Source organism: Manis pentadactyla, chromosome 15, assembly GCF_030020395.1.
Source record: "Manis pentadactyla isolate mManPen7 chromosome 15, mManPen7.hap1, whole genome shotgun sequence".
Classification (NCBI taxonomy): Eukaryota; Metazoa; Chordata; class Mammalia; order Pholidota; family Manidae; genus Manis; species Manis pentadactyla.
The window spans coordinates 26,291,348-26,302,577 of NC_080033.1; the positions used below are offsets into that span (position 1 = coordinate 26,291,348).

General features: G+C 57.9%; 1 protein-coding gene across 3 annotated transcripts in view; it reads right to left on the reverse strand.

The window, feature by feature from the left end:
* VSTM2B (V-set and transmembrane domain containing 2B) overlaps positions 1-6,265 on the reverse strand; it is a 28,819-nt gene extending 22,554 nt beyond the window's left edge. Inside the window, exons 1-5 of one of the 3 annotated variants that reach the window (XM_057492962.1) lie at positions 6,026-6,265; positions 5,009-5,603; positions 4,266-4,450; positions 3,282-3,311; positions 1,459-1,921 (exon numbers count right to left, since the gene is read on the reverse strand). In XM_057492962.1, the coding sequence (XP_057348945.1) occupies positions 1,459-1,921; positions 3,282-3,311; positions 4,266-4,450; positions 5,009-5,087 (757 nt within the window). In that variant the 5' untranslated portion in view covers positions 5,088-5,603; positions 6,026-6,265. Of the gene's footprint in view, positions 1-1,458; positions 1,922-3,281; positions 3,312-4,265; positions 4,451-5,008 lie in introns of all 3 variants that reach the window. The other 2 variants (XM_057492963.1, XM_036929928.2) reach the window with 2 other exon arrangements.
* Between the last annotated feature and the right edge of the window lie 4,965 nt (positions 6,266-11,230).

An 11,230-nucleotide genomic window follows, 5' to 3' on the forward strand; every position in this document is an offset into this window, starting at 1 on the left:
CACAGCAGCAAGTATTACCTTAAACTAGTAAGGGGGATAGAAAGTTCCAAGTCAGGTAGGGGAGCTTGGGGCTGTCTGGGGAAAGGCTCTTCACAGGTCCCCGCTGACCCACCTCATCCCATAGCCTGTTGCTACGTGGAGCCTAATAGGAATGAGGACTCCAGATCCAGCCAGCAGTCTCCACAGGGGATGTAACTGAGTAAGAAATAACTGAACTGATGTGGAAGACAGACTGGCAGGGTCTCAACTGAAGGCTTAAGAATTAGCCAGACAGGTAGGCTAGGATACCTGTCACTTTGGATTAATCAGAAAACCCAGGAGCCTATGTTCTTAACAATCTCTGATGAGGGTAACAAGTGGTCTGCACATTGAGAACCTTGAGAGTAGGGTATGACAGTGTACTCCTCCCCAGTGGGAAGGTTTATATGTCACTGTCCCAGAACTCAGACTCCCAGTGCTGCTAGGCCAGTAGAGATGCTCTCTGAGGGACAACACATCAAACAAGACTGAGAACTGAGGTTCAGAGAGGCAGTGACTTGCCTAAAATCAGATGGGGAGTGAACACTGGATCTGAGCCCATCTCTGAAACCCATTTTTGAGCAGGTGGAAGGAGTGGGGAATGCTTTGGGAGGAAAGACACCCTGGGCAGTAGGCTCCTACATCCTCCATAAATCTTCACCCTATTACTGCCAAGTAGCCCCTCCTGCCCCAAGGCTGCCTGTCCTATCAGTCAGTCCGTTTTCCTGTGCTGCTCTCTAACTGCCCTCTCATTTCTCTCCCCACCAACCCTCCCAGCTCCCTAGGAAAGCAGGCCTTAACCTCTGGGTGCCCTCCTAACAATGGTAAGGCTCCATCCTCCCTCCACAACCCCTCCAGGAGGGCTCAAAGGGAACTGGAGTGGCTATTGGTAGCAGAGTCTGTGTCTAGGACCATCCTCCTGAACTTAACCAAAGAAAGCAGAGGCTATACAGCCAGGCCCACCCACCCCGCCTTAGACAAGGTCCATCTGTTCCACAGAGTCAAGCAGCGTCCAGACTTACAAGGCCTGAATTCCCTCTCCACGGCAAGCTAGTATCCCACCCTCTGCCCTTAAGGGCTCCAGGAAAGAAGAAGTCCTGGTGTGCCGGCACAGCCCTCGGGGTCCAGTTCTCTAAACTCAAGAGAGGGGTCCCCAAGCCTCAGCCTCGCGTGTACCCAGAGGTCAGTGGCTGGACAGCCTCCACAGTCATAAGTACCTGTGGTGAATGCTTCCAGCAGCCAACAATAAAGACAAGAAAGCAACAAAAAGAGGGCCTAAGTGCGGGTGTGGAAAACGCGCCCTGAGGGCACCCAAGTGAACAATGAAGCACTAAGCATACGCAAATGACCCGAGTGGGGCTGCCCGACTGGGAGAGCCAGCTAGGGACGCCAACCCGCAGCCCCCGCGTGAGCGCGCCCCAACTCTGCACCCACCCTTACCCGAGCCGTGCTTCTGGCGCAGAAGGACCGCCTGGTAGGGTGGGGGTGACGCTGACGAAGCAGCGGCCGCGGCCGCGACGGTGGTGGTGGCTGCGTGGGCCGAGGACGCCGCGGGGGCCTCAGGGACTCGCGGACCAGGGATGGCGGAAGGACTTCCGGGAGGCGGGCTTTTGTCGCCGCGGTCGGGCTCGGAAGTGGCGCGGCCCGCGGAGACCGCATTATTGGCGTTGGCGAGGCCGTGGCGACGGGGACCGCTGCTCTGAATGTGGGACACGGCCTCGGCGGCCTGCATGTTGGGCGGCGCGAACCGCGAGAGCACGCGCAGGAGCGCCTGGGCCTTGTGCTCCTGCGTGTCGTCGTCGCTGTAGTCCGACACGCGGCACTCGTACACGCCTTCGTCCTGCCGCCGCACGGCTGACAGCCGCAGTCGGTGCGAAATGTCATTGCCCTGGACCCGCACCGTCTGCAAGAGAGCGGGGTCTCGGGTCAGAGGTTGGGATGGGCAGGCCCACAACTTGCTGTCCCGGACCAGTGCGGTACAGCCACACCCACTCCTGCCATTGCTCCCCCATGCCACAGCACCCCAGCACTTCTCAGACCTATCATCCAGTTTGCTTGTCATTCCGTGTCTCCGCAGGGGCCGGGGGCTCCCAACTCTGATTGGACCCTGGGTGGCACCCTGCCCATTGCACCGTGTCCCCAGTTTTCTATCACCTTAGCCGAACGCCTCATGTTGCATCCCCCTGCCCACATAAATGAAAGGTTCACGTCTTCCCAGAGCTTTCACTTCAAAGCGCAGAACCCACCCTCCTTCCTCCCTCCTGCACCTTGGAGAAACCTCAGATTAGGCTCCTATCGCCAATCATCCCACGTCTTTCCGGTGTGGCCTCATTTCTGGCCCTCCATATCTACTCTCACTAACATTCCTTTATTCTAGAATCCGGAGGGCCTGAGCGGTGTCTGAAGGAAAGCCGCCTGTTCTCAAAATACGCGTATATACCTGCTCCCTAACCTTCCGCCCTTCCAAGGAGGCAGGAGACGCTGAGACTGCGGCCGCACCCCCTGGTCCCCTGCTAGTTATGAATCTGTTTTTTTTGCGCAGCAGCCTGAGGTTCCCGACGAAGCGCTTCTCCCCGCGGTTCTCTGGAGACGAGGGAAAGCAACCGCTCTGTAGCCCTCACCAAGCACCCAGCAAACCCTCACCTTGAAATGGGCGCATGAGGAGGGCCTGGGCATCTCCAGGCCCTGATACTTCCACGCACCAGTTGGGAAAGCTCGGGTGCCTCTCCTACCTGAGTTACGAACACCATGACCCTGGCCCCGCGCAGCCGGGCAAGACTTCCGGCTCCTCCTCCCCAGAGAGCCCAGGGCACCCGGCACCTAGACTCGCAACCCATTTGGAACAGAGAGGGCTGCAGCAGAGGGCGCCGGGCGTGCGTGGGGGTGGGGCGCACAACCCAGAGCGCGGGTGGCAGCCAGGCGAGGAGCAGCGCGCTTCAGTTGCTGGGAGCAGTGCCCGCAGAGGAGAGGCAGGCAGACGCGCAGGGGCCTGACAGCCCTGTCCCGACACAGGACGGTTTTACACAGGAGCATGGAGCGGAGGAAGGGGTTCCGGGCCTGGGCGCCCTGATTTACACAAAAGGGAACCCGATCCCACTAACGGCGACAGATGGCGCCGCGACACGCCGAGCTCCAGACAATACAGAGCTGCGAGCAGGGCTCTACAACGCACAGTCGCGGAGCCTTTCTAAAAGGGAAAAAGCTGCGGGGCGCGAGGCGGCCAGAAGGGGTCTCCCGCGGCCCGCCCTGGGCTCCACACTTACACTGATTTTAGTTGCATCCTTACTTGTTACCTAAAAGGCAAAGAGGGAGAGAGAGACATTAGGCTTTCGGCCTTCAGGCTCGGAGAACTCAGATGCGCCACCCATACGGGGACACGCCGCGCGCGGACTGGGACTGGAAACCACTCAGGATGTAGCTGGGGCTGAGGGCACGAAGGACATCAGGATTTCCGGGAATTTTACCCGGAGGGAAGCAGGGCTTGAAGCTAGTACGGAGCTTGCCCAAGGGGCTGCCCTAGCACATATGCCGGCCAAAGAGGGGAGGCCGGATTGCCACCGGGGCGGGAAGGAAAGCCCACCTTCCTTCCGCAGAGCGTCCTCATTCCCTGCTGCGTTTCTCAAAATTTTGTGAAAAGCTGAATGGAGGGGCTGGTGTATCTGGACAGGACCCAGTGGGAGACGTGAGCATTAACTCCGATGGGACCGTGGGTAGAGGGTAGGTGTGTGAGTGTGTGTGTGTGTGTGTGTAAGACGATGGTTTAAGAGGTAGACTGGCAGTGGGGCCGTCCCTCTGATCCTGTGGAGGCTGGAGGTGACCTACTGGCTTCTCAGTACACATTGCTCTGCCGGGCTCTGGATCCCAGCAGGGAGGAACTTAACTCCTTGGTCCTGGGCCCTGGGGACCTCAGAGTGGGAGAGAGCAGGGAAAGCCTGGCCGGATCTAGCGGTCTTCTTGACCACCCAGCACCCTTCAGACTCTGGGCCCGAAGCTCCAAGCAAGAGCAGGTGACCTGGGTGAGGTATGGCTTTTTAGTCGTTAGGCATAGAGCTCTGGGAGCTTTCAGGAGACGGGAACGAATTCACACAACCTGTGGGTAACAACTGCTGTTGTTGAACGTGTTGTAGGGACCGGGAGGGTGGAAGATGGGTTGCTCCACAGGGCTGCACCCTACCTTCCTGGCTGGGGTTAGCCCAACCGCCCCAGCCTAGGCCGGGGATCACCGGCGCCGCTTGGGCGGCGGTTACCTTGCTCCGGGAGCCGGGCACGCTGAGCGCCAGCTCGTGAAGCAGCTCCCGGGGCGGCTCCTTGAGGTACCACCACTGAATCTCCAGCGAATATGAGGTGGCTCCGCTAGCCCGGAACGCGCAGGGCATTTCGATGTCGTCTCCCTCCCGTACTGTCACATCTTTGGGGACTTCGGTAAATGTAGCTGGGGGCGGGGGAAGAGAGAGGCGTGACCAGCTGTGGGGCGGAGGCCTGGGGCCACCGGAGGCGAGACTGAGTCCCCGGCTCGCTGTCCTGTGCTTCCCACCAACCTCCTCCCTGCTATACGCGTGGCCCAGGCACTACCAAAGTTGGGCTGAGCAGCTACCGGGCCACAGCAGAGACCGTCTACCGCTGCAGGCTGCATCCCGCCGGATCGGGCGGGGCAGCAGGAGCGGTTTACGCTGTACTCCCGCGCCGGGCGGCACTACCTAATCCAGGCTGGGGCACTTCAACTCCCGCGTCCCGCAAGCCGCCTCTCCGCAGCTGGAGCATCGGTTCTTCTCATAATGACCCGGGCACCGGTGCCGCCGCTGCGGCGACCCTTTACTGCTGTCCTCCCCCTATCCCTCCGGGCCCTGGCTGCACACCGGGATTGCTGGAGACTGTGAAGCCTTCCCCTTCTTTTCCTCCTCCTTCTCCGTGGCGACCAGGACAGGATGGCTCTGGTGGCTCCGGCAAGGACCCCCCGAGCCCCCCGCGGCAGCAAAGTTCCCGCGCTCACCGTCGGCCACGAAGAGTAGGGCGTGCAGCAGCAGCGGGGGCAGGTATCCGAGGGCGCCGAGCCGGTTCCGCTGTTCCATCTCCCGCGGGGGGCGCGGTGGCGGCGGGGGCCCGGGCGCGGAGAGGCGGAGGTGGCGGCAGCGTGGGCTTGGATCCGGCTCGGGCTCGGGCTAGGACGCCTCCGAGCCTGCCATGGCCTTGCGCGGCGCCCCCTCCCCCGCCGCCGGCGGCCGCCAATCAGTCCCGCTCCCTCGCCCGCTTGCCCGGTGGGGCTCCGGAGGGGGGCGCTGCGCGGGGTGCGCGGAGCGCGAGGTCCCGCCGGGAGGTTATTGGCTATAGGTCCGTGACTCTCTCTATCCGGCAGTCCGCAGAACGATGGGGAACTGCAGTTCAGTCTCTGCCCCGCGGGCCGGGCAGAGGCTGGGCCGCGCCAGGACCCATCCCTGGCCAAGGGAGTGCGCGCCTCCCGGTCTCCTGGTTTGGCTCCCGACTGCCACCTCCTCCGGGTCCCGCCGAGCTTCCCCGCCGCAGCCCCCGCCGGTCCCTCGGCGGCTCTTTCCGCAACGCGAGTGGGCGCTCAGCCGCGGCGCGAGTACCTGGCGTCCGACCCAGCACCCGACCCAGCGCAGCGCCGGGAAAGCAGGTCCGGCGTGGCGGACCCAGAGCCGGAGAGAGGCGAGGAGAGGGGGAGGGGAAGGGGAAGGGAAAGGAAGGGGCGGTCAGTGGCTGGGCGTCAAGCCGCTTCCACCGCTACATCACCCCCGCCCTCCCCTCTCCTCCCCTTCCACAGCGGCACCGCCCCCGCCTTGGAGCGCTCACCCCCGCGGAGGTCATTTGGAGGGACCATAGTCCCTCTGGGTGGAGCGCAGCCCCGCCCGGCACTTGCTTTGGCTGGGGGTCCTCTCACCCAAACTCTCCCTGGCTTCTTCCCGATCTCCATTGCCAGAGCCTGCCGCTTATCCCTGCACCCCGCGTGTCCCAAGGCTCTCTCCGCAGTCCCCCGCCCTCAACTCCTTACCCCGGTTTGGGCAAAGAGCTGCACCGCTCTTTGTCCCAGGCCCAGGCCATGACTGGTGGGTGGGCGCCGGGGACCCGAGAGAAGGGCGGAGCGCTGTGCTGGGCCGGGGACTAGGCCGGGTGACGGCGGCAGCACCGGGAGTCTGCAGTGTGCGAGCGAGAAGTGAGCGCAGAGCGTCCGGCCAGCAGGTGCCTGTGGCGCTGAGAGCGCACGAGCGAGCCAGCGAGCAGCGGCCGTGAGTGACGGCAGAGGCGGCGGGGGTGGGGTGGGGTGGGGTGGGGAGCGCAGGCACGACTCAGGGCCCCGGAGGTTTCCGGGCGGGGTTGGGATTCCTGCACCTCGATCGCTGGCCTTCCGTCCCCACGCGTTCTTCTCTGGTCTTGGTACTCCCTTTACCGGATTTAAGGGGGAATCCCGGAGCAGTTAAAGGGAACGGTTGGGTCCGCAGCCGCGTTTCGGAGCCCATCCCCCGCATCCCCTTCATCACTGTACCTTTCCCAGCCTTCACCCAGAGCCTGCCCCTCCCCGGCCCTGTGCGTTTGTGCGGCCTTGTCCCCAAAGGGAAATGTAGGGCGGGCCTGTGGTTCGCACAGGCACACAGTTGTAGGGGCGAGTCCCAAAGCTGTGTGTGAGGCTCTCTTGCTTCCCTTCCCACTGAAGTCCTCAGGCAGTGGGTTTCGGTATCTCTGCCCCTATCCCCTTGCTCCTAGCTTCTCAGCTCTGACCTGCGGTTGGAGTAAGCACCCTTCACTTAGGTGTCTGTTTTCCCTTCCTCACCTGACTCTTGGGGGCACCACAAGAGGGTTCCCCAAGAACCACAGAGAAGGAAAACAAGACAGCAAATACTTCCCAGCAGCAGACCTGGTCCAGCTGCCAAGGGCAAAGCCTCAGAGGGGCAGAAGTTCCAGGCCCTTTGTAAGCTTTGTCCTTACCAGCAAGGTGCCCCCTAGACAGTGCCCTTTGCCCCTCCCAGGCCTGGGTGTCAGTATCCTCATTTGTGGTCAAGGAGTCATTCCTGTCCCGTCAGGTTATTGATGCTCATCAATTGAGCCCTTGTTTGCCAAGGTCTCTGGCCAGGAAGGGAGGAATGTCTAGGGCTTTCCTTCTCTACCTGCAGTTCCTCCAAGAGGCCCCAGCCCAAAGAGGCAGTTGCCATCTACCTCCTGTCGTTTCATTCCCCCGTAACTCCCCCTCCCTGGACAAAGGAGCTTTCCCTTAGAAATCCCACCTTCTTTAAGAAACTGCCTTGGATTGCTGAATGTAAGACTCTGCAGGGCCCCATTGCTGTCCTCAGCTTCTAAAGGGAGGGGGCAGACTTGCACTGCGCTATACAGATTCAGGATCTTGGTGGGATTCTAGGAAAGCAGATTCATTGATTGCAAGCAGGATTCTGATGGCAAGAACTAGCCCACTGTGCAGTGGAAAGTGCCTGGAAAGGCAGCAATCTCCTGTCCTGATACAAGATACAAGCACAGATGGATGGCCAGTGATCAGGGATGCACAAGGGGATAATTCCTGCAGCTAGAGGGAGATAGATATACCTTGGTTACCTTTAAGGTTTGTGAAGCTTTTAAAGGTTTGTGGGGTAAAGGGTTACTTGCTCACTGCATGAGTTGGTGTTATCATTAATCAGGATAATAGCTATGCCTTTTCACATGCTTTTCATATATCAGGCACTGGCTACATACTTTCCATGCCTTAGTTCTCAACATGAAAATCATGAGATCCTTCTCAAACAGAAATCAGATCACTCTTCCTTTGCTCAAAACCCTGCAGTGGCTCCCTTTTCACTCAGGATAACACCAGGGCCTTGCAATGGCTGGCAAGGTCAGACTATATGCCTTTCCTCTCCACTGTGCTGTTCTTATCTTGTGTTTTCTGTCCTTTCCTTGATCACACACCTCTAGCTGCATTGGCCTCCTTACAATGTAGTGCACTGGGTATGCTCCCACCCGAGGACCTTTGCACCAGCTGCATCATTTGACTGGGCTACTCCTTCCCCAGATACCTGGTTCACTCTCTGTCATGTTCTTGGGATATCTGTTGAGAAGTTGCCTCCTCAATGGGGCCCACTGGCACCACCATCTTAATACTGCAGTCTACACTGCCTCCCAGCACTCTCAGCCCCTCATCCTGCTCTCCTTTTCCTCCTTTCCTCAGCACTAACCACCTTCTGACACATGGTACGGTGTATTCACTTATCGTGCTGCTTCTTTGTGGTTTGTAGTCTCTACTGGGATGGGGCTCTTTGACTGCTTTGTTTGCTGATGTATCTCCAGCACCCAGAACAGGTCTGGCATGGAGTAGGAGCTCGATAATTTTTTGTGAGGTGAAGGTGAATAAACTAGCTCATTTAACCCCTACAACAATCCTGTATGGTAGACACTGTGATTTCACCCCATTTTAGAGATGCGGTGGCTGAAGTTCGGAGACTTAAGGAACTAGCCCAAGGTCACATGGCTAGTAAGCAGATGAGTAAGGCTTCAACCCAGGTCTGTCTTACTCTGGGGCCCTAAATCTTAACCAAACACCCAGATTATCCCTACTGTAGGTGAGATTCTGGACCCTGTACCTGGAGTTGGCATAGAGCCTGAACTAGCCTGGTGGCTTCTTCCCTGCTTGCTCAGCAGTGCACAGCAGCTCTGTACTGAAAAGGTCTGTTTGTTCTTCTGTTCCCACTTGTAGACTCTGAGGGCAGCTGCTGCATCTTTTTTCTCTGAGTCTTTAGCTCTCAGCAGGGCCTGTCCCATGCTCAGGGCTCAGGGAATGTTGGAGCACTGTTCCAGGTGAAGGAAGAGGCACTTAGCCTTTGCTTGGCTGAGGGTCTCCTGGTGGCAGGGCATGGGCTTTGGCCTCTTTGATCTAGCCCTTTGGCTAGTGGAAACCAGGCTGCAGATAGTGCCAGTCCTCGCCAATGCCTGACTGCCCCTCTCCTGCAATGAAGCCAGTTCCCCCTGCTGCACTGTTGTGGGATATGATCTCAGTTGGAGGCTTTAAAGAAGGCATCTGTGATGGAGCACATGTGTTGTTTTCCCAGGGGAGACTTCTCCCTGGAGACACAGCCACTCATTCCTACCAACTGCCAGTGTCTCTTGGGGCCCACAAAGATGCCCTGTTTGGAGACAATGTTGGTCATGTGATATGAAGCCAGTTTTCCACTGATGGGCTTGTGAGAACATTTCAGAACTGTTCCATCTCCAATCCTGACTGCTCATCAGTAGGAACTGACAGACACCACCCTTTGGGCTGCAAGGTTTTTCCCTCCCTCTCTCCATCCATGGGTTCCGAAATGCCTGCAGGATCACTGCATACAGGGGTCTGGAGGTGAACCCTCCTCCTGGTAAGTGGTGACCAGAGGCCCTCAACCTACCTGACCTGCCCATTTGGCTGTGCCAGGGGGCTTGCTTGTGGCCACCTTCAGCTCTCACACCTGCCATTATCACGTGCTGTGATGACTGGGCTGCAAGTTGGGGTGTGCAGTACTTGTCAATACCATTTTGTGGATGGATTCACTGGACTTTCAAAGGCACTACAGAAAGAGCTATTTAAAAAGACTGCTTGGCCTCTTGTGAAACCACCTTTAAATTACAGCCCTAATGAATGTTTTTCCAGGAATTCACTTTCAAAATTTATTTATTTTAATGCTTGTGTCCTCTTGGAGTTTTGGTTTTGATATTTTTGTCTCAGCTGACCTTTCCTGTCCTACCCATGCTGTGTACAGTGACACTGATTTGGGGTAATGCATTTTGATTTTAAGATGCAGCCCAAACATAATTTTTTCTATCAATAATCTGGGACATTCTGTGTACCTGACAGCTTAAAGGAAAATACCAGATTTATGGGGGCTTTTATTTTTGACCAGTTTAGTCATTCACTTGCCATCAGTGTCAGGGGATGAGGGCCTGAAGTCTGGCCCCAGGAGGACTCCGCTTAAAGGGCACATATCAGGTCATTGGCTTTGGACTGGGTAGTGGGGGGCGTTGGTTGAGGCATGGCCCTTTCTGTGCGCTGGACAATGGGGAGGGAAGCAATGACTGAGTGACCCTAAGACGTGGAGGAGGCAGGTGGCAAACTCACAGCTGGGTGTCTGTTCCCTTCCAGGAAGAGAACAGCAGGTTCTAACCCCCGCATGGCATAGAGACCTGAAAGGAGCCCCTGCTTCAGCAGGCCTCAAGGCCATCAGGAAGGTGGGCACCCCTGCCTGTGTGCACTCTGCAGAGCAGGCCTGGCTTGCAGTCCCAGGGTCTGGCCCGTCATTACTATGTCAGTGTCACCACATGGATCCCTTGAGCCTGGGGCTCTTTGTTTGCTTGTCAGAGACAGGATTGATTGGGCTTGGGGATTATCTGGAGAGATGGAATGAGTGGGAGAATTTACAGGCTTGCTTCACCTCAAGCATTTATGCAGGTGGCTTGTCCTGAGAACCTGATCACTTGCCCAGCACATTCTGTGGGCACTGACTTAAAGGTGCCAGGGAACCCACAGCATCCTGCCTGCAGGGAATCTTCATTTCAGCCCAGAAGGGGGCAGAGACACACCCACAAATGGAAACAAAGACTAAGCATCCTTGGGCTGTTTCTGCCCAAGTGGGGTTACAGGCAGGAAAAGAACAGTGGTCTGTACCTGCCCGGCATGTGACAGGTGTTCAGTGGGTGCTGGGTCGCAGGAAGCCGAGGCAATTGCATTGCTCATGGCGAGTTTCAGGCCCAGGCTGTTATCAAAGGAGTATCTATCTTGGTTTCATCCTGGATGGTGGCTCCTCCCCACTGTGAGGCTACAGTGAGCAGGGGAGACAGGCACAAGCTCCAGGTTTAACATCAGTTTTGGCTTCAGAGCTCAGTGTCCAGTCTGGATGGCTCTGGCATTCAGCTCATCTCCCCCTCTGGGGTGCACCTGGGCAAACCTGTGGGTCCAGAAGGACTGTCACACAGCCTCCCACCCAGGCCCGAGCAGGCTGGGCCCTGGCCATCTAGGCCTTCGCCCCCTGCATGCTGATGGCTGGGCCTGGGAGAGGCTCCTCAGCACTGCTGTGACCTTCATGCCTGACTTGCCCCTTAGAGTTCCTCCTGCCGATAGACTGGCAGCTGCCAGCGCTGCTCCGTTTGTGAAATGTCAGTGGTTTAATATCAATTCTGGAGGTTTTATTGCCTTCCCTCCCCCGCCATTTTCCGATGGGATTTTGATCCAATCAAGACCCATCCAGAG